Source organism: Pelmatolapia mariae, linkage group LG14 (assembly GCF_036321145.2).
Source record: "Pelmatolapia mariae isolate MD_Pm_ZW linkage group LG14, Pm_UMD_F_2, whole genome shotgun sequence".
NCBI lineage: Eukaryota > Metazoa > Chordata > Actinopteri > Cichliformes > Cichlidae > Pelmatolapia > Pelmatolapia mariae.
Window position 1 is genome coordinate 9,117,071 of NC_086239.1, and position 22,291 is coordinate 9,139,361.

The 22,291-nt window shown below is 43.5% G+C and overlaps 2 protein-coding genes across 4 annotated transcripts; both read left to right on the forward strand.

Moving 5' to 3' along the window:
- The first annotated feature begins 311 nt into the window (after window positions 1-311).
- Window positions 312-10,633, forward strand: si:dkey-260j18.2 (uncharacterized protein LOC325231 homolog). The gene is made up of 5 exons (XM_063493636.1): window positions 312-743; window positions 1,084-1,237; window positions 1,356-1,434; window positions 3,971-4,198; window positions 4,356-10,633. Exons 2-5 carry the CDS (start codon window positions 1,084-1,086, stop codon window positions 5,851-5,853), a joined length of 1,959 nt encoding a protein of 652 aa, XP_063349706.1. The 5' UTR covers window positions 312-743; the 3' UTR covers window positions 5,854-10,633.
- Window positions 10,634-11,342: 709 nt separating this feature from the next.
- slc5a2 (solute carrier family 5 member 2) lies at window positions 11,343-22,186 on the forward strand. Of its 3 annotated transcripts, none has more exons than XM_063492919.1 (14): window positions 11,343-11,414; window positions 13,439-13,543; window positions 13,657-13,716; window positions 13,800-13,904; window positions 13,996-14,101; window positions 17,778-17,858; window positions 18,336-18,565; window positions 19,212-19,347; window positions 19,549-19,656; window positions 19,753-19,903; window positions 20,727-20,895; window positions 20,985-21,200; window positions 21,287-21,347; window positions 21,482-22,186. In XM_063492919.1, the coding sequence occupies exons 1-14, from the start codon at window positions 11,346-11,348 to the stop codon at window positions 21,718-21,720; spliced, it is 1,836 nt and encodes a 611-aa protein (XP_063348989.1). In that variant the 5' UTR covers window positions 11,343-11,345; the 3' UTR covers window positions 21,721-22,186. The 3 variants fall into 3 exon arrangements, with proteins under 3 accessions (XP_063348989.1, XP_063348988.1, XP_063348987.2); XM_063492918.1 differs by having other exon boundaries at window positions 21,287-21,439; window positions 21,517-22,183; XM_063492917.2 differs by having other exon boundaries at window positions 11,400-11,414; window positions 21,287-21,419; window positions 21,506-22,177.
- Window positions 22,187-22,291: the final 105 nt, after the last annotated feature.

Consider the following 22,291-nt stretch of genomic DNA (forward strand, 5'->3'; position numbering starts at 1 on the left):
GTGTCAGTTTAACTAGGTAGCGCTATTTCTGGCTGTTAAAAAGTCCGTATCTTCCACGAATGCAGCATGAATACGGAAACCAGTGTTACCGCAGCAAGAAACCAAATACATTTTTGTAAATAATTAAATTTAGAAGAGAGAGAGAAATAAGTAGTTATTTAACGCAACTTTTTTCACAGAAGAGGAGCAGGATTTTTTTTTAAATCCAGTAACAGGAAACGGCTCATCCTCCCCAAACAATCGTCACGGGGCAAAGGTCAGCCAATCAGATGAACGGAAGTTTACCGTTGCGGTAATCCGGTTCAGAGACGACAAGTGCGGCCGACAGGAGCTGAACTCGGTCACAATTTTCAGCTCCGTGAGCCCTAAAAGCTGCAGTCTTTGCCGGCTAACCACCGAGCTGAGTGTCTGTGCACACTGCCATGGTGGACTGATGTGTGTAACGACGAGACGCGTTTGCACAGGAGGAGATTTTTTTTCTTTTTTTAAGCTAGTTTGTACCTCCAGTTGGTGATGGTGTACACAGGGCTGGATGAGCAGCGAGTAGCCTGACGCCTCTTCACCGCAGGCCGGGACAAGCGTTTCAGCTGAGTCCGGAGGACCAAGACAACCAAATGCTTCCAAGTTTTTGACAATAAACGAGGTACTTGGATACAGTCGGTCTGCTCCAAACTGCCTCACCAGTTCCTGCTGAAAGTGAGACCCAACCAGCTTTCACGGTGGAAACGAGAAGAAGAGCAAAGGTAAATGAAAGCTAAAAAAAACCCCAATACAGCCACTATGAGCAGTGTGCTTTGGAATTTTTAAAACTCCACCTTTTATTGCAAGTATCATACATGTGGTATTAAAATCAACGAGTTTCTTAACATGCACTGTATTGCAGTGCTCACATAATGTTTGGCTAGGAAAGCATACCTTTTTCTGCCAGTGTTTTGGAGGTAGGTGCTATCTGGGCCATGTGTGTCCACAGTCTCTGGGTATAATGATGGTCTTTGGATGCATAAAGATCAGCCTGTTCTGTGTTTGCTGATGTTAAATGCATAATGCATGTGTATTATTCTCTGCATGTGCCCACACCTTCAGATGAATGCTGTGCGGGGGGGCACAGTCACCTGGCGTCCCCAGCCGTGGCAGGACGGAGACGGGGGAGGAGGGGAGCCTCTATCAGACAGCGACTCAGAGGAGGAGGACTTCCCCGATGACAGCACCACCCCGCTGGGGGACTACATAACTCATGGTGGGACATTAGAAAATGACAAGGCTGGGGTTTCTCTATTCCTGCACTACATTGGGCTGATCTTACCTTCTGTTCCCACTCTCTCATTCCTCCCACCTCTTTCTTCTCTGTCTTTCAGGACTGAAGCAACTCCTGGATGCTCAGCAGCTGTGTGATGTTACCCTCCTTGTTGAAGGAAAGAAGTTCATGTGTCACAGGTATGATTGCCATATGTTACAGGGTATGGAGATGCAAGGGTCTAATCCCCTGACAATAAGTAATTATTGACAATATTGGGAATAAATAAGCATGCTTATGCATGTTTTCCTGTGTTGGAGCCCTGACTTCAGTGCAGGAGGTGAGGCTTGAAGTGAGAATGAAGAGGATGGCATTTTATTAAGATGGCGGTCATGTTGTCTCTTTCCTTGTGTGTTTGTTTCTTTGGTGAACAGGACCCTATCTCAGATGATAAAACCTATATAATATCCTTCATATCTTAAGTCTGAAGGTGCAGACATGAAGTACAGTTTGCCTCCACAGCATGACTTCTCTTCTCCACCTTTGACGTACTGAGTATGTGGCCTCATTCATAAAACAGTAGAACAGCAATGTGCATCTCGGCCACTGTATTCAAGGTGATGATGCAACATGGTGGTTTCCACAAACCAGTGCCTGGCCCTGTGTATTTACAATGGAGTAATTCTAAGTTTTTGTAGTAATTACACACTATCAATATGTATTTATGAGAGCAATATCAGAGGAACGTTGTCTTCACTGTGTAGTGTACCACTGCACATGGTTGAAATGACAAGAAAGCCACTTGACTATTCCTTTTTTCCTTTTTTTTTTTCTTTAGTAAACTCAAAAACATGACTTGAAGAGCTTTGAACACTGAAAGACTGCAAAATTGATTTTCTAGCACTGACAAATAAATGTCCCTTTTATTTATACACTCTGGTCCTTAGGTTTTTAGACAGTGTTATAGTTTATGTAATTTTACCTCTGTATGCCACCACAGTGGATTTTAAATCAAACCATCAGTAAATAATTTAATTGGAGTGCAGACTTTTAGCTTTAATTGGAAAATTAAGGAGCAGTTTAAGGTGAGACCTGTTCTCTGCCATTTTTGTAACAATTTTCAGTAGTTTTCAGAGGAATTGAGATGATGAGCTTGACATTTAGAACCCATGGATGTCACCAAATGTTGTGTTTCCTCCAGTGAGGTGTTTGTTTTTGGGTCTCTCTGCATTCAAGTTTTGTATTTAGTAACTAAAACGCTGCTCTGTTGAGTTAGAATCAAGTGACTGACTTGGACACTGAACAAGCTCACATTTTTCTTGCCTTAAGAAACTCTTGGGTTGTCTTTTTAGTATGCTTTGGGTCATTATCTATTTGTAGTTCGAAGCTTTGTCCATTCATGCTTGCGGAATTTGTCTGAATCTGAGAAGGGAGTGTAGCTCTGTGCACGTCATGATAGCCTCCTTGATTTGGATTGACATATCTTTGAAACTTTGTATTAAAGTGAACAGCTACAGCTCTTTTATCGCCTTAATTTGCTGTGGAATAGCAAGAGAACCAGTCTCTGAAGCTTCTTGTCAATTTTCCAATTAATTTTGAGCCTCTGAAAAAGAGAGCTACGAGCAAGTCTAGATTATTGTGATTTTATATAATGATGCAAGTGACTTTGAAAGAGTGTGCATTGGTGCTCATCTACTGATGAGCTAAGAAGAGCCTTTTACTAAGGCAGCTCATCTGGCACACTAAAAAAAGAGACAAAAGTCACATCTGCATTATGTTTGAAATTCCAGTGTGATTCACAGCAGTGTCATTTCCCAATATTTGTGTGCTTTCCAAAGCTATCACAACCACCATTGCCTCAAGGGCAGAAGAAGATAAAAAGCCATATGTTATAATGTGTAATTCTGCATGAAAATTTCCTGTCAGTCAACTGCATGCATTTGTTAGCACTGATACCCGTGGTTTAGAGTGATATGTAAGAGAAGACAGGGCAGCTTGTCCTTCGATAAATGGTCTGCTTGGAAGAATAGTTATTGCAGTAGGGTTGAAGTGCAGAAACTCGCCATTAAAAGACATGCAATGGAAACTTCAGTGTTACAAAAACTGTAAAGGCACAGGTTTACAAAGGAGTGGAGTATAGGAACTTACCAGATGAGTCATCCTTTGCTATATTCTGAAGAAGAGCACCAGTGTGTGTGATGAAAAGAAAGAAAACAGTTCAAGCCTGAAAATTTTAAAGCTCTGTAATGCTTTTGGGAGGCATTTGTCCTGTTAGATCGGAGATGTCAAACTCATTTTACACCGTGGGCCACATACAACTCACTTTGAGCTGGAGTGGGCTGGACCAGAAACTCCCCTTTCAGTCAGTGGACAGAAGTGTAAATACAGTTTAATCCCTGAGATATCGCAACGTAAAAAAATAAGAGTAATTTCAAACATATGTCTCTGTTTTTCTACATGTTTCTATAGGCACTATGACTGTTTGTGCTAATATAAGAATACATAAAGTTACAGACTGTCTTGTAATTATACAACATGAAAGTTTCAGTTTTGTTAAGGAATTTATTTATTTTTTGTGTGCATCTATGGATCCATTGTATAAAACCTAAATTTGTACAGTGACAGGAATTTTTCTTAATTGTTTATCTGTTACATTTTGTTGTGGTTCACTTTAATTTCTCACCCATCTACTTCTTCTTTTCTTTTGACCCTCCCTCGACTTCTCTTTGCCATCAGAGTCCTTTTAGCAGCCGTGAGTCCGTACTTTCGAGCCATGTTCACCAGCCCGCTGGTGGAGTCTCGCCTTACAGAGATCCGGCTTGAGGAAGTGACGCCATCTGTCATGGAAACCATCATCCAGTTTGTGTACACTGGGGAGGCTGGGCTCTCTCTGGATACAGCTGAGGATCTGTTTGTGGCTGCCAACCGGCTTCAGGTCATGCCCCTCCAGGACCTGTGCTCCAGGTAAAGTTAATATCCTCAGTAATTAGATGTTAAAGTTCAAGTGGCTACGTTTTTACTTTGACTTTAGATTGTAATTAAAATAAAAATTCCCTTTTTCTCTTCTTCTGTTTTTCTTTGACATTTTTCTGCTTTTTTTTTCTCACTTTAAATGCTTCAGGTTTCTTTTTGAGCACCTCTCAGTGGACAACTGCCTGGGGATGTACTCTCTGGCTCGCTCTCACCATGACCAGCTCCTGCTGCGTGCCTCCCTGCGACTGGTAGCCCAGCACTTTCCCCGGGTGGCCCGCCAGAAAGACTTCCTCCTGCTCGACCACGGCACCTTAGGCAGTCTTCTGAGCTCTGACCGTCTGGGCGTGGACTCGGAGGCGGAGGTATATGATGCGGCACGCCGCTGGGCAGAGCACCAGCCTTTGGATCGCTACGCTCACATGCCGGCGCTGCTTCACCACCTGCGCCCCGGGCTGTTGTCCCAGGAAGAGAGCCGAAGACTGAGCCAAGAACTGGGGCCAGCAGCAGCAGGAGAAGGCCTCGGCGGGCCTCTCAGACCACGAGAGGGAATGTTTGAGAAAAAGATTGTCTGTGTGGACCTGACGCCTCGGGAAGATGAGTATTTAGCTGCAAGAGACTACACGGTGGACTGCTTTGATCCTCGGACAGGGAAGTGGGAGAAGCTAGCACCACTCGGCTCACTTGTCAGTCCTGGCTGCACAGCTGTGGGCGACAGGCTTTTTGTAGCTGGTGGGATCCTGCGGACCGGCTCTGTGTCTGCAGCCGTGCATGAATACGATGCTGTGTTGGACCGCTGGATAGAGCAGCCTTCGATGGTCCAGCCCCGGGCCATGCTAGGCCTCCTTGGATGTGGAGAGTCACTCTATGCTTTGGGTGGCAGCAACCGCTCAGCTCTCCTGGACTCCAGTGAGACTCTGGACCTGACCACACTTCAGTGGAGTCCTGGGCCTCGGCTACCGCTCCCCCTGCGCGCCTTTGCCTGTGCAGCACTACGTGGAAGACTTTACCTCCTGGGTGGAACCACACTTGAACAGAACCGAGCTGTGGTCCACTCAGGCGTGCTTATTTATCACACCCTGACAGACTGCTGGACACGTGTGGCACTAGATTCAGGTGCCACCTGCCTCGCTGGAGGAGTAGCAGTGCGAGGTGGAGTGTGCGCCATTGGGGGATACATGAGGGATACCACCAAGTTCCTGGATGGAAACTACACCAACCTGGAGACTTTGGACGCTACAGGCCGTGTGCTGTTTTTCAGAGAAGGCAGAGGGTCAGGGGTGGAGAGGGAGGTGACTGGGGGAGGGGTGCTGGTCAGCGCAGAGCAGCGAGGGGGAGCGGGCGGCGGAAGTGACCGAGCTCCAAGCCCCGTCGTTTTTCCGGGGTTGCCTCGGCGGATTGCAGCAGGGGGTGTGGCCAGGTGGAAAAGAAGGATTTATGTGCTGGGAGGGGAAAACGGCTCGCGCTTTTACGACAGCGTGTACTGTTGGAAACCCGGCTGGCGCAGCTGGGTCCAGAGACGGGAAAAACTTCCGGGAGATACCGGAGGCGTGAGCCAGTTTGGGTGCACCACTCTAAAATTCCCTAAAAAACACATCCTGTCCAGACTCAGACTAGCCAAAGAAAACTGCAAGAAGCCCTCTGACTAGCTTAGCAGGAAGCAGTGAGACTGAAGTGAGGGTCACAGACACAGATTTACTCCAAGGAGAATCAGCTCCTCCATGGCTTCTTGAAATGTTGAATTTTAAAATGAAGTCACGTGGAAAATAGCATTTTATACTATCTGAGTGCAGCCACCAAGCAGGCCTAGAATAGACTGGATCATCTGAAAGTGTCACAGATACATCAGTAGTCAAACAGGCATTAGGTAGAGGCAGAAACTGGGGAAAAGTCAGGCAACGTGCACCTGAATGTAACTGAATCCACTGTTTGTCCTCTATAACCCAGAAAAGGGCCTTCACTTGATTGAAGTGTGATGTTATTTTAAGCTTTTTGTTGCTGTTGTAATAACTCTAAATTTGTGGATTTTCTTTGGACGCATCTAGTTTAGACACAAGGATACTGGCACATTCCTGTTCACTTTATTTCCCTAAATCTTTTTTATTGCTCTCCTGATCTCAGCCTGCAAAGCCCTTTGATACTGCAATTTACAGCACACAAAACCTGACTTGATGGGAAATGTATTGTAGAAAGTTTTAGAATAACTGTATTTATAGAGCATCTTTAAAAAAATCAAGAAATAATGGGTTTTGAAAGAAAGAAAGAGAAGAAATGAGCCCATAAATCATTGAGCTGATTGTAAAAATAGATAATGGACTTTCTATAGCCTTTGTAGTGTTGCATTCCTGAAGACAGGAATACAGAAAGTAATGTAATGTAAGAAGAGCATGGATATGAGTTTCTAAGTTTCCTGTGAGTTGAAAGGATTTTCGATGGTGTGAGAAACAAGAGTGAAGAACAGACTGGACCTGGTAAACAATGTTTGATGTCAAAGATGACACGCACACATCTGGGAGTCATTTCAATAAATTCTGTGTGGAGGATTTCAGAGCAGCCATTGTCTCAGCCATGTCTGACACTTTTCTAATTAAGATGCAAAATGAAGGTTTTTGTTGTTTTCACAGATTCATTTTGATCCGAGGTTACAAAACTACATTAAACAGCTTTTCTAATGGCTCCAGCCCTTTTTTTCCCCTTTTTTTTTTTTTAAAGTTCAACAATATCAGGAAATTCTTGGTTGATAAAACTTTGAATAACAAGCTGATATGTTTTTCTTTTCATCTGACATAAATCATTTGGCACTGATATCTGTGAAAGCCATGGTACTTGCCGGGATGTTAATATTAGTCAACAAGGCCATTACAACAATGAAAGGCCAATTCACCTTGTTTTTTTTATGAGTTCTGATAACTTATTATATGATAACTTATTTACTGTAAATATCTTAATTCTAATCATTTACGGCTATTTAAGTTTATTGTTTTTAATTTATTACATATTCCCTATCGTGGCCCTGCTGTATTATCTTAACAACCTCCACATGTGAGCATGATTGGGATAAATATTCTAGACAAAGAGTGTGTTACCTAACAGAAGTGAATTTCCTGGTAATTCTGACTAATACGTTTTAAAAAAAAGTTTTATATTTGTCTGAAACCCCAATGTTATCCTTTACACTAAGCTTTGAGCAACCCTTCAAGTCACTCCCTGTATGAACCTAGACTCTTTTAGCTCCGCCCACTTTACACCAGCTTTCTTCTGACTGGCTGCCCCTCGTAAACAAAAAATGTGACAGCCACAGCTGTGTGTCTGAGATGAGTATCTTAGTGACATCATACAAAGGCTAGAATAGGAAAACAAAAACAAGACGTGAAGTTCTGGTCACATTGTAACAGTACATGTATGCCAGAAAGTAATGAAGAGAACAATATGTCCCCTTTAAAAGTGTTTTGGTTAGAAAACACTTGAGTGGGAGAAACGGAAAAAATGAAAGATTGTATTAACACATCCAGTGAGTTCTTTTAATCAGCTGAACAAGGACATCAGTCATTCAGTGGGAAACTGTCCTGGAGGGAACTTTGTAGTTACTTTTTAGTTAAATTGCGTTAATGTGATATCTAAACCCCTCTTAGAATTTGACCTTCAGTATCCTTGTGTCTAGACTCTGTTACATATCTTTCCTCCATCTTGAAGCCAGTTCAGTGTCTCTGCTTGATTCAGCAGACACGTGGAGCTTCAGCCGTAGGACTTTGAATGTACTTGGCATGGAGGTTATGGACTATCTAAACACACATTGAGTAGCATTGCACGTTATTTATTTATTTTTTTTTAAAGTATTTTAAGTCTTTTGTTGTTTCTAAACATTTGTGTTGAGACTGCACTTCCTGGATGTCCTGTAGGTCTGCTCAGAAATGATCTGCTGTGACTCTAAAACGCACTAATAATTATTCAGATGCCACAGAGATTAGGTCATGGTCAGGTTTTGTTTTGTTTTATTCTAAATCCGCTTTTCTCCACTTTCCACTGATAAATAATTTCAGAATCCAAAGTCAAACCGTCCTCTTATTGTTCCAGTTGAACATGTTGCACTAATAGTTTCTCCTTCAAGGTTGGAAAAGTGGAATTTCTCCAATTTTCCCAGCTCGCTTCACAGGCAGCAAGTTATTTCTAGTGGCCATAGTGACTTCCTAGGCTGTGCATCCCCATTAAATACTGTGGTCTTTATTTTATGTAGTGCATACTAAATGATACTTTGCTTACTCTAATTTATTCTTGCTTTATATTTGTTAAATACATGGACGTGAACTGAGTTTCAGGATTCCCTTTTCCTCTTCACTGCTGATAATCAGTCCAGTTTGGAGAATAATTATTACAAGTGGTTTGTTGGTACAGGGGATTCCATATGTTTTTGGGAAATGACAAATTTTTAATATATTTGCCACCTTTGCCGTAAGTTTGTACACCACCACAGTGGATCATTTTCTGTCACTTATCAAATTCAGGGTTGCGGTTGGGCTGGAGCCAATCCTAGCTGTCATAGGTCAAGAGGTGCAGTACACCCTGGATGCAAATTCAGTCTATTGCAGGGCTGACACATAGACAACCTTTCACATCTACAGGCAATTTAAAAAAAACAAACAAACCACCAGTTAACCTTTGAATTGTGGGAGGAAGACAGCATATCCAGAGGGAACCCACACAGATACTGGAAGAACATGCACACACAGAAAGGCCACACACTGGATTTGAACCCAGGACCTTTTTGCTGTGAGGCTAGTCACTGCACCACTTACCACTCTTGAAGTGCAGACGTTCAGCTTTAATTCAAGGTATATATTGTGTCTGAGTGGAATGATAGTTTTTTTTAATACTTGGATAAAATCCTTTGCAGTCAATGACTTCTTAAAGTCTAGAACTCATGGAGATCACCCAATGCTGTATTTCCTCCTTTGAGATGCTCTGCCTTTCAAGAACATCCCATTTCTTTGCCTTTAGGATGTCTTGAGTTGCCTTTGCAGTTTGCTTTGGCTCATTATCCGTTTGCACGGTCCCATCAGTTCTTCTGTATTTGTCTGGGCAGAGAGTACAGCTCTATACACGTCATAGTTCATCCTGCTGCTTCTGTTAGCAGTCACATGAGCTATAATGATGAGTCGCCCAGTTTCACTGCCAAGCCATACATGCCAATACCATAACGCTGCCTCCACCATGTTTTTCATATAATGTGGTGAGCTGTTAATCTCGGAAGTTCATCCTGGTTTAATCTGTCCGAAGACAGATTAAACCAGGCTCTTTTAGATGATGTCCAGTCTGACTTTGTAGTTGTTGAGCATAACCAGTGGTTCACAACTTGTTGAAAACCTTCTGTATTTCCATTCATGGAGAGGTCTCTTCATACACAAAACTCCTCAGGAGTGCCCTTAACTTGATTAGATGTTGTGAAGTTGTTTTGCTTAATCATGGAAATAATTCAACATGAACTTAAGTTGTCTTCTGGGTTCTTTCAGGCCTTTTGGTGTTGCTGGTTCAGATTGTTGAATTTGTTCACTCCTAACTTTTTTTTCCTTTTAATTAGTCATGGAACAACATCATCTGCCATAACCCTGCTTTTTAAGTCAGTTGTCCAGTTACTTTTGAGCCTCTGGAAATGGGGAACTGCGTATAAAAGCAGCTGTAATTCCTAAACATTTAATGCAATACTTTTATTAAACCCCTTGAATTGTAGCTGGAAATCTGCACTTTAATCACATTGATAGTTTAAAATCCACTCTAGTACCGTGCTGAAGCAAAACTACAAAAAACATGCCATTCCACAAAAACTTATGCACCCGATGTTTCACTTTTGCTTCTTCCTGCCTTTCACTGAGCCACTGCCATTAGCTGAAATATGACCGCCAGTAGATTGGCAGCTTTCTCTTCTCCCTCAGGTGAGAGGGAGTTGAAGTTTCACGGAAGAGCTGGTAATGCGAGTCTCTCATGATGAGACAGTAATGGTCTCTGCTTACGGTTTGCCATTTTAGACATTTGATATGGAAGAATTCATACCAGTGTGTGTCTGACCAGTGAGGGTTTCTTTGTTCATTTTGTGTTTCCAGAAAACTCCACACTACACTGCCTGTTAATTATTTCCCCTGACTTTCTCTGAGCTGTCACCCCGGAAATGTCAGACGAACTGATTTCCTCTCCCTCGGTGTGCTTACAGCTTGTGTGACATGTGAAAAGTGACTGTACGCATGCATGTTTTCTATGCTGAGGCGTAAATGTGTTCTACACAAGCTTTTCGCACACATCCAGGACTCACATGCCGTGAGCCCATTCAAAGAAGCTGCCCTCATTTGTATTACTTAATGACATTTGTGAACTGGAAGGCAAATGGATGCTTCAATGGAAGCAGTGCTATCAAATGAATAAAGGACTTTTTTGCTTTTGTGTTTTGTGACTGTGACTTTTTTTGACATGCCAGAACCTTTTATGTTGACTTGGTCACAACGATTTGCAATAATCATATTTTTATCATTGTTTAGTGAACCGTTGACCAAAATAAGGAAAAGTACCCATTTTTACTGGTAACATTACGGGTTGTTACGGGAATAAAAGATGCAGGACATGCATAAAGTGGGTAATTGTGCGTGTAAAATATTAATTAAATCCAGTGGAGCTACTTAACTCAAGGCATGTTTTTCATGGTTTAGTGTTAATAATTACTCTAATAAATAAACTGCTGAATCTGCCCATTGTCAAAAGTGACCAGAGCTCTCACTTAGACCAGTCGCCCCAACTCTGCTGCCTAACTGCGGCTCATCTTTGTAGTCAAGTTGATTCAGAAATGTAGGTATTTTTTTTTTTTTTGTAGATAACAAAATTTAAAAAAACAAAAAAAGCTTTACTTGAAGAAAAGTTGCAGGTAAACCCAAAGCAGGTTACCTCTAAGGAATCATATCAAGTCAAGTTTTAGAGTGTTTTTAGGTACAAGTGGAGCAATGGCAGACAAGGGGACCATCAGCAATCCAGCAGACATCTCCATCATTGTTGGATATTTCATTGTGGTGATAAGTGTTGGCGTCTGGGTAAGTGTGCCTTAGAGAATTCCTGATTATTCTGATCATCTTTGATGTTTACGCACTTTTCCATGTTCCAGTCCATGTTTCGGACCAATCGTGGGACAGTTGGGGGATATTTCTTGGCCGGTCGTACCATGACCTGGTGGCCGGTGAGTTCAGTAGATACACAATAAATGTACACTTTAAACTGTTATTGGCTTAATATCTTCACTGTATTCATCAGCCAGTAATAGGCGCTGCACAGAAATACCAAAGTTTGAAGTAATTTTAAAACAATTGTGCATACTTTGCGGTTTATCCAAAGGCGGTGTATAAATAGCCAATGCATAAAAACGATACTATCATTATTGGATTTTTAAATATTGAATCTGCATAGAATCTTTTTGCAGTATCATAAAACATGATCAGTATATCAAATAATAATCCCCCATCAATGTGAGTGATTGTGAATGAGCACACACTCCTGCATTGAAAAATGCTAAATTTCTGAATATGAGGCTTCAACCGAACGTCATCAGTTCTGAAACTGAAAATGAGCCACAAACTATTTGCATTTTGACCTGAAAACATTTGCATGTCTGAATGCGTCTATTTTTCTTTTCCTGTTGCATTCTCTCTCATTCAGTTGTATTTTTTTGGCCTGAGGGTTGTACAAAAAAGTGAGATTAATGAAGTGGCTCTCTTTCTCTGGCTAGAGCACCATGGAAACTTATGCTCATCACAAACTGATCTGGAGCAGGTTATGTTCTGAGTTTCTAAGCTCCATGTTTTCACTGATTATTTTATTCAAAGTAAGCTCTAAGTGTTATACAGATACTCTGTTGAAGGACTAGGTTTTATACAGAACTGTGCAAAAGTCTTGAGCCACGTTTCTGGATATTTTTCTTCCAAGTCACCAGACTTTCTTGTAGTTTTTAACATTACCTTAAGAAATAGTTTTTCAGGTTTTCCGAAGGTCTTTAAAAGTTTTTTTTAAAAATATACTGGCTGTTTTTCCCGTTCATTTTCAGTACAGTCTACCTTCTACCTGTTGTTTTTCTTTTTTGTTAAGCCTCTTAACACTAAAATATGAATCTATGAAGCATAAAAAAGACACTTTACTCAAGAGAGGAACCAGTTTTGTATCTTTAGGCATTTTGTGACTAGCAGCCTGTCATAAAGCACACCATTTGTTTTCATTTCTTTAATCTATCAGAGACGTACAGTATCTCTCTGAACAGTGAGTGTCTACAATCATCTGCAAGGCATGATGGAGGCACTGTCATGGTTTGGAGCTGCCTTTCTGTGAGTGGTTTTAGGGAATTATTAACACAAAAAATATCGTCAGAGTTTGAACCAACATCCAAAACCATTTGGAAAATAACTGATTGACAACAGCTTTGTTTTTCAGAATGCCAATGATCACAAACACACTGCCAGTATAGTAAAAGCATACCTGGATAGAAACTCTGTTTTTGCCTTATATACTGTTTCTATGTTTGCATGTTTTTCTATTTTCTTAGCAAATATATAAAGAAATAAAGGGTACCTCAAAACTTTAGCACAGTACTGTATATATAACTGCTGAGTCACATCCTAGTAACAACACCGAATGAAGCACAGTCGTTACATTACAGTACTGAGGAACCTGTAATGCTTAAGCATATGAAGTTTAAAATTTAACACCTCTAATGATCTCTTAGAAATAAACAGCAGTGAAGAGAATATTTATTGGTTCTGCTGTTTCACTTGTAACAATCACAAATTCACATTGAAATAGTTTCTCTTGTCTTAATTGCAGTGTCAGTGTTGCGTTTTACTGTTACGTTTTCTGCGTGCTTCATAGATCTCTTTCGCCTTTTCCTGTGATAGTGCCTCTGACTGGAGTAACCAGTCCATTTTGTGCAGAGGAAGAGTCGAGTAATGCATCAAATGTATGTACAGAGCCTGAAGCAGAAATCCCGGGCATCAAAATTCATTTGATTGCATTAATTAGTTTTTGTTTTTTATGTAGTGCCAGATCTCAAATTCTCTCTCTCTCCCTCTCAACACCTTCGTGGCAAAAATGACCAAATATTCAATAATTTTTGTGATTTTAAGCCTTTGAAATGCCAGTTTAATTAATTTAATGATCAGTTATTTATTAAAAGCTCCTGTAATTTTGCTGGATCGGTATCTCGTGTGGTTTTTGCAGGTTGGTGCATCTCTGTTTGCCAGCAACATCGGCAGTGGTCACTTTGTTGGTTTGGCAGGCACCGGGGCAGCTGGTGGCATCGCCGTTGGAGGGTTTGAGTGGAGTGTAACAGTCACCTTATTTGCCTACATTAAACACACTGTAAATGACAACGAGTGACTGGAAGAAGGTCTAAATATGTCGCATGTTTTTGTGTGTTGTTCGTTTTTATGGGCCAGGCTCTGTTTATCGTGCTGCTGCTCGGCTGGCTGTTTGTACCCGTCTACCTCACAGCCGGGGTAAGAAGTTCAGCCTGTGCTGTATTTCAGGCATCATAAAGTGTAGCCATTCGCTGGTGTGATGAGATGTTGTGCTGTGGCAGGTGATCACAATGCCTCAGTACCTGAAGAAGAGGTTTGGTGGGACCAGAATCAGCCTCTACCTGTCAGTTATCTCACTGTTACTGTACATTTTGACTAAGATCTCAGTAAGTGATCCCATTAGTGCACACGTGTTTTAAAAAAAACTGTCCTTATTGTGTGTATTTCTCTCTTCATTCAATCTCTGTCTCTCTCCAGGTGGATATGTTTTCAGGAGCAGTGTTTATCCAGCAGGCGTTAGGATGGAATATCTACGTGGCTGTCATCGCCCTTCTGTTAATAACAGCTTTGTACACTGTTACAGGTATGGTAGGATCTATACCAGGGGTGGGGGAACTCCAGGCCTCTAGAACCAGTGTCCTGCAGGTTTTAGATGCGTCTTTGATCCAACACAGCTGATTTAAATGGCTAAATTACCTCCTCAACAAGTCTTGAAGTTCTCCAGAGGCCTGGTAATGAACTAATCATTTGATCCAGGTGTGTTGACCCAGGGTGATATTCAAAAAGTGCAGGACACCTGCCTTGAGGCCTGGAGTTCCCCACCCCCTATACAGTACAGGAAATAAGTATTTGATCCCCTACAACCCAGCCAGAATTATGGCTTCTACAGATTTGGCTGTCTGATTGCAATCAATCAATGACTCAATTACAAATACTTCTGATCTCAACTTGTTATTTGTATAACGCAGCGTGTCCACAGATCAGGTTCTGCAATTCTAGCCTGTCCATCACCATATGGACAGGCTAGACCAAAGACAGACAAGACCAAAGAGCTGTCAAAGGATGTCAGGGATAGATCACAAGAAAGGAGGTGGATCAACACTGTAATGGGGAAAATTCTATTTTTTTCTTACATTTAGATTTAGGTGCTTAGGATTTCACTGTAGAGGTTTGTATAGCCTTTTGTTTTGGTCTGGTCATGCTGGAAGATGTTGCAGGCAGCTGAATGTTTTCCATGGCATCTCCAGACTCTGTCACATGTGCTCAGTGTGAACCTGCTTTCATCTGTGAAGAGCACAGGGCGCCAGTGGTGAAGTTGCCAATCTTGGTGTTGCTGCACGATGTTGGGTTCTAAGCACAACCTCCCACCTGTGGTCGTTGGGCCCTCATGCCACCCTCATGGAGTCTGTTTCTGACCGTTTGATGCACATTTGTGGCCTGCTGGAGATCAATTTGCAGAGGTCTGGGAGTGCTCCTCCTGTTCCTCCTTGCGCAAAGGTGGAGATAGCGGTCCTGCTCCTGGTTTGTTGCCCTCCTCCATGTCTCCTGATGTACTGGCCTGTCTCCTGGTTGCACCTGGAGTTACATAGTGTTGTTTAAGTGTTCCCTTTATTTTATTTTATTTTATTTTATTTTATTTTATTTTTTGAGCAGTGTAGCTTGACCACAGCTGACCTTGTTGTAGACTTTTTTAACAGAAAATTCTACAACAACACAAAACTCTATGGTAGGAGCTTGTTAATAATCTGAAGGCAGCTGGGACCACAGTCACTAAAAATACCATCAGTAACACTACTCTTTGGCATCAACTCAACCCACCATATTTGTAGGAAGAGAAATGCTGAGTATGACCCAAAGAAAACCATCCTCACAGTCAAGCATAGAGGTGGAAACATCAATGCTTGGGGACTGTTTTTCTGCTAAGGGTACAAGATGACTTCAGTCCATTGAAAGGTAGTGACCTTGCATATCTCCAGACCTCAATCCTGTAGAAAATCTGTGGAGCCACCTGAAACTTTGTGGCCAAGTAGCAGCCAAGAAGCCAAAACGATTTCGAGAGTTTCCGTAAAGAGGACTGGACCCTGCTGAGATGTGAGCCAACCTGGTTACCAAGTATAAGAGACGTAGCAGCCCAAGCAGAGAAGCCCAGATCTCCCTCTCCCCAGCCACCTCCTGCAGCTTATCCGGGGGAACACCAAGGCGTTCCCAGGCCAGCCGAGAGATATAATCTCCCCAGCGTGTCCTGGGTCTGCCCCGGGGCCTCCTCCTGGTGGGACATGCCCGGAAAACCTCGCCCAGGAGGTGCCCAGGGGGCATCCTTGTCAGATGCCCGAACCACCTCAACTGGCTCCTTTCGATGTGGAGGAGCAGCAGCTCTACTCTGAACCCTTCCCGAATGGCCGAACTTCTCACCCTATCTCTAAGGGAGAGGCCAGCCACCCTTCGGAGGAAACCCATTTCCACCGCTTGTATTTGCGATCTCGTGCTTTCGGTCACTACCCACAGCTCGTGACCATAGGTGAGGATAGGGACGTAGATCGACCGGTAAATTGAGAGCTTCGCTTTTATGCTCAGCTCTCTCTTCACCACAACAGACCGGTACAGCGTCCGCATCACTGCAGCCGCTGCACCAATCCATCTGTCGATCTCCCGCTCCCTTCTCCCATCACTCGTGAACAAGACCCCGAGATACTTAAACTCCTCCACTTGGGGCAGGGTGTCGTCCCTGACCCGGAGTGGGCACCTCACCCTTTTCCGGCTGAGGACCATGGCCTCAGATTTGGAGGTGCTGATTCTCATTCCCACCTCTTCACACTCGGCTGCGAACCGTTCCAAGGCGAGCTGGAGGCCATCACCTGATGAAGCCAACAGGACCACATCATCTGCGAAAAGCAGAGATGAGATCCTGAGACCACCAAAGTGAAAGCCTTCCACCACTTGGCTACACCTAGAAATTCTGTCCATAAAAATTATGAACAGAATCGGTGACAAAGGGTAGCCCTGGCGGAGCCCATCACCCACCAGGAACGAGTCCGACTTATTGCCGGCAATGTGGACCAAGCTCTTGCAACGGTCATATAAGGACTGAATGGCCCGTAGCAATGGGCCAGACACCCCATACTCCCGGAGCACCCCCCACAGGACCCCCCGAGGGACACGGTCGAATGCCTTCTCCAAGTCCACATAACACATGTAGACTGGTTGGGCAAACTCCCATGCACCCTCGAGTATCCTTGAGAGGATAAAGAGCTAGTCCAGTGTTCCGCGACCAGGACGAAAACCGCGAATCGCTACCTTATCGTGGTGGAGGGGTTTGTGTGTCCCAGGGATCCCAGGGGCTATGTTGTCTGGGGGCTTTTGCCCCCTGGTAGGGTCTCCCATGGCAAATTGGTCCTGGGTGAGGGACCAGATAATGAGTGATTCAGAAGACCCCTATGAAAAGACCATCGAGGGAACAGTTCACCCTGCCCGGGATAGGGTTACCAGGGCCCCGCCCTGGAGCCAGGCCCAGGGAGGGTGCCTGAGGGCGAGCGTCTGGTGGCCGGGCCTTAGTCCATGGGGCCCGGCCGGGCACAGCCTGAAAAAGGGACATGGGCCCATCTTCCTGCAGGCCCACCACCTGCAGGAGGCACCGTAGGGGTCGGGTGCAATGTGAGTCGGGCGGCGGTCAGGAGCGGAGGCGCTGGCGGACCGATCCCCGGCTACCAAGACAAGACAAATATTTTTTTCACTCAAAAACATGCAAATCAATTTTTAACATTTATTTAATTTTTTTAATTTATTTTGAGTTGATATTCTGTCTCTCTCCATTAAAATGAAACTACCATAAAAATTAGAGACCATTCATTTCTTTACAAGTTAGCAAACTTCCAAATTTAGCAGGGGATGAAATAGTTATTTATTTAAGGTCTACTCCACTAACTTTACACATGTGAAACCATATAACTATTACGTTGCTATAGTGATGTCACCAGGGAGACCTTGGATGTGGGAACTTGGAGTTTGTAGGAAAAGCTCTGGCTTACAGAGTTTAAAAGATGAGTGCAACCACAGGGCAGAGAGGGTTTAATGAAAGGTCTTTTGCGGAATGCAGTGATACTAAAACTCGCCCCATTAGACTAAAAAAATAATATCAGGGTCCTATATTCTGATTTCTTGACAACTTTACGTTCACAAAATATTGCAGAGATTTTTTCCATATCAGTGTATGTAGTTCAGTGTGTGTGTGTGTGTGTTTGTGTGTGTGTGTGTCTTACCAGGTGGGCTGGCTGCACTGATGTACACCGACACAGTTCAGACTTTTGTCATCATTGCTGGGGCCTTTGTCCTCACCGGCTTCTGTGAGTCCAATCTTTGCAGCATGACACAACACGAGGGTCACACCTGGGTCCCCAGCAGTTTCACAACAACAGGAAAGACATTAACCAGGGTCTGCAATCATTGACTTGATTACAGTAGAGGTGTACAGTGTGCTGACAGTGCAGACATGCAACCCCACCATACCTTTCGCTGACTCTACAACCATTCTTTACAAAAACGGCTTGAAATCACAGTCTAACGCTGCTGTAGAATATTAACTAATCCTCTGAGCAGTTAGTGCTGCTTCAGCAGCTGACTCATGTCTTCAGTTAGGATATCAGTTTGACACAACAAGAGAGTTCTGGACTATTGAGCAGTAAAAACACAACACGCTTACACGCACATGCAGGAGTCCTGTTTGAGATTTTGGGAAATTGAGTGTGTTTTAAGCATCATCAGCCTACAAGGGAGGGGTCCTAGCACAAAATATCCTCACACTTTCTCCTTCTCACCTCTAGCATTTGCTAAAGTCGGGGGCTACAGCGCTCTGCTTAATAAATACAGCTCCGCCACGCCGCTTAATTTCACCTCCCTGGAACCCCACCGCTACAACATCTCCCCCCACTGCTACACCCCCAGAGCGGACGCCTTCAACCTGCTGAGAGACCCAGCTGCAGGGGACCTGCCCTGGCCCGGGGTGCTGATTGGGATTCCAATAGGGGGCATCTGGTACTGGTGTACAGATCAGGTGACTTTTATATCAGTGGAAGCACTTTGGTTTGGGGAGCTGGTATTAGCCAGGGAGTTCAGCCAGTTTCTAACAGCTTCAACTACCATAAAAGGTGAAATACTTACAACTTTAAATGACAAACTTTACCAGTATTAGTAATGTAGTTCTTAAAAATCAATATTTGAAGACCTAGACATTAAGTTTGGGCTGCAAACTTTGTAGCCCTTCTCTCAACTTCTCTGTTTATGCAGTAAGCGCACAGTACCGCTGACTCAGAGAGGCTTACTGCAGCTCACAGAAGAACCTACTTTGGGCGGCTCTTTTATTCACAGTCTTATTCCCTTCCTGGCATTACCCCAAAGGGATTCATGTCTCCACCCAGAATCTTTCGCTTGTTAGTCGAGTGTGTAAATCGCTGCACTGTGGAGCGCACATACACTACTGTAACTGTCTTTACGATACACTGAAGTCAAGCTGATAACCTGGTACAAGGGCGCCTGTCCTCAAGGAGGAGGAAGAGGAGGAACCAATGGAGTGCAACAATACAGAAAAATAGTCTAGCTGGTGAAGAATGAAAGAAAAACTGAACCTTAAGGCACAATTTTTTGTGAGCACTAAATAGTTAAATCATATATCGTTAGTCTGTGGCTGTGTCTTTCTCCAGGTGATTGTACAGCGCTGCCTCGCAGCTCGCAGCATCACGGACGTGAAGGCCGGCTGCATCATGTGCGGCTACCTCAAACTGCTGCCCATGTTCCTCATGGTGTTCCCCGGCATGATCAGCAGGATTCTCTACCCAGGTCTGTGGGCTACACTAGTAGTGGCAGGTGCACACTGCATCCTTATGAACCCGCCTGGCTCTTTTGAGACCGAATCGTCAAAAGTGACTCATCTCAAATCCAAGACCATAATTCCATTAAGCCTTTTGAACTCTCGCTTGTAAGCTTGACTTGCTGTAGGCGGGTGATGTGTCTGAACGTTGTGTGTGTGTGTTTTTATAGATGAGGTTGGCTGTGTGGTCCCTGAACTCTGCAAGAACATTTGTGGGACTGAGGTGGGCTGCTCCAATATAGCTTATCCTAAACTGGTGATATCAATAATGCCGGATGGTAAGGACACAATTATTGGCTACATTTAAAAAAGAAGAAGAAGGTTGTTTTGCCTTACATGACCCCTGCTCTGCTTCCTGTCACGCTTTTGTCCAGGTTTGCGCGGTCTGATGCTGGCTGTGATGCTGGCTGCTCTCATGTCCTCTTTGGCCTCCATCTTTAACAGCAGCAGCACTTTGTTCACCATGGACATCTGGACCCGTATCAGACCACAGGCCGCTGAGCGTGAGCTAATCGTCGTAGGCAGGTACAGTGCAGCATGCTTTCTGTAACACTCAATGTTACAGAAAACCAGCATAACCAAAAAGAGGTCCTTTTTCTTGAACTCTGCTTGAGTAACCCTGCATTAGCCACAGTTAACATAATCTTATTTATCTTATACTGGACTGCCCTTCTGTTCATCCACTAGCTCCGTGTAGGCTAACTTGCTACTGATTGGCAGCCCCTCGTAAACTGAAGGTTTGGAGCCAGAGGAGCGTCCCTGAGATGATCGTTTTAAGAATATCTGCTCTTACTTTGCTCGTCAAAATGAACCAGGAGTAGAGAAATAACCAAAAAGAACTTGTTGCACACACACTGACCTCATTATTTGAAACTATGGCCATGTTTAATATGAACATCTAACACTGTAACAATACACATGTCAGAAAATCAAGAAATTAATAATAGTTCTCCTCTAAACTTCTTTGCATTCATTTTTAAAAAACAGAAATAACCTGTCTAGTGAAGTGTTTATCTGTGCACCAATCTGTCTGGCTGTTTCCTGATGACGTCCTTTCCTGATGGCAAGCTGTTGCTTCATGCATACAGTTTACACTGCAGAGCCTCAGCTAACAATGCCATACACTGTATATGTCATTGAGCTGAAAAATGTAATTACTGTGATTTATATTTAGGTCTTTTGTTAAATAACAAGCAGTAGAGTTTTAAAGAATTACACCTCGCTGAAGATGTCATACAAGAAGTTCTTCATTTCCTTTCCTAGGAAAGTAATACAAACAGCAGAGGTTTATAAAACTGAACTGATATGGACTGATTTACCAAACTCTCATATTTCCTCTGGTCTTTAGAGTCTGGGTTCTGTGTATTGTAGCTGTCAGTATCTGCTGGATCCCTGTGGTGCAGGCGGCACAGAGCGGTCAGCTGTTTGATTACATCCAGTCCGTCTCCAGCTATCTGGCTCCCCCTATCGCCGCCGTCTTCCTCCTGGCTGTGTTTGTTAAGAGGGTCAATGAAACAGTGAGACATCATCTGCCGACATTACAGTGATGAAACACCAGGTGTAGTCACACTTATATGACATCACACTCATCTTCCTCCACTTGCAGGGTGCCTTCTGGGGCCTGATTTGTGGTCTGCTGATGGGTTTGTGTCGGATGTTGCCCGAGTTCTGGTTTGGTACCGGCAGCTGTATTTTCCCCTCCAGCTGCCCTTACCTGGTGTGTGGGATCCATTACCTCCACTTTGCCATTATCCTCTTCTTCTGCACGTCAGCGCTTGTGTTGCTGGTCAGCTGCTGCAGCGAGCCAATAGATGACCAGCATGTAAGTGATTTACACAGCACTGATTCACTGAGGGCCAAAATAAGGTCTTATTTATCAAATGCTTATGACAAAAACGTGCCTTCCAGCTTCATCGTCTGGTGTTCAGCCTTCGTCATTCCAAAGAGGAGAGAAAAGATCTGGACTGGGAGCAAGAGGAAAAAGGGAGGAGGGCCAGGAGAGAGGCCAGCAGGAGGATGAGGGAGAATAAAAGCGATGCAGGTAAGAAACAAAGGGAAATCGCAGTGATGGAGAAAAGCAGAACAAACACTCAATAAAGCAGCTTAAAAACTATTTCTCCCTTTCAGTGGCTGAAGAGGAAGAGCAGTCTGGGATCTGCCAACTTATCAAACGGTTCTTTGGCCGGGGTGGCAGTTCCTCCCCGACCAATGACGAAGAAGAACCTGAGGAACCGGTGCAGATGCCCGACATCAGTGAGGACCCAGTGTGGAAGAACGCCGTGGACGCCAACGCTCTCATCATGATGGCTGTAGCAGTTTTCATGTGGGGATACTATGCATGACAGAGTCCTTATGTTGCTTAATGAAGGTGGATTTTTAAATGTCAAGAAATAAATACAAGTGTTGCCATCTGTCACTGCACTGAATAAGCTATTTTCTTTATTTTAAAGTAGTTCAAAGTAGGCGCACGTGCAAATATACAACCATGCTGCATTCTGACAGCATGGTCCTTCTCTACTTTTGTCCAGTTTTAAAAAGCATACGTAATGCACAGTCTGAAAAATGCTTTATCAGGTTAAAATGCCATTACTGTATACGGTTACATCGTGATTCAATCACAGGTCGATCTCGAAAGGTGTGAAGATTGAATTCTAATAGAAGTTAACTCAATAAAGCCTAAAAAATTTTCTAACCTCCTTTAAAACTGTCTCAAAAACAAAAAGAAAATCAGTGGAAAGTTTGGAGTTGCTTTATAACACCCATAAACATGTGTGCTCATACTGTGCCCATCTTCACTCCCGTTTTTCCGTTAAAAGCAGTTTCAAGGGAGGGAAAAAGGTGATTTGTATTGTGTCCAATAATTGAGTCGGCTCTAATATTACTCCATAAATATGCAGGGACTTAGTGACAGTG

Bases quoted from the DNA above. Each gene is read 5' to 3' on its own strand.
- si:dkey-260j18.2 (XM_063493636.1), top strand. From the start codon at position 1,084: ATGAATGCTGTGCGGGGGGGCACAGTCACCTGGCGTCCCCAGCCGTGG. The intron at 1,238-1,355 runs GTGGGACATTAG...TCTGTCTTTCAG, and splicing joins GGGGGACTACATAACTCATG to GACTGAAGCAACTCCTGGAT. The intron at 4,199-4,355 runs GTAAAGTTAATA...TAAATGCTTCAG, and splicing joins CTCCAGGACCTGTGCTCCAG to GTTTCTTTTTGAGCACCTCT.
- slc5a2 (XM_063492918.1), top strand. From the start codon at position 11,346: ATGTTTCGGACCAATCGTGGGACAGTTGGGGGATATTTCTTGGCCGGT. The intron at 19,657-19,752 runs GTAAGGACACAA...GCTTTTGTCCAG, and splicing joins GATATCAATAATGCCGGATG to GTTTGCGCGGTCTGATGCTG. The intron at 21,440-21,516 runs GCAGTGATGGAG...GTGGCTGAAGAG, and splicing joins GTAAGAAACAAAGGGAAATC to GAAGAGCAGTCTGGGATCTG.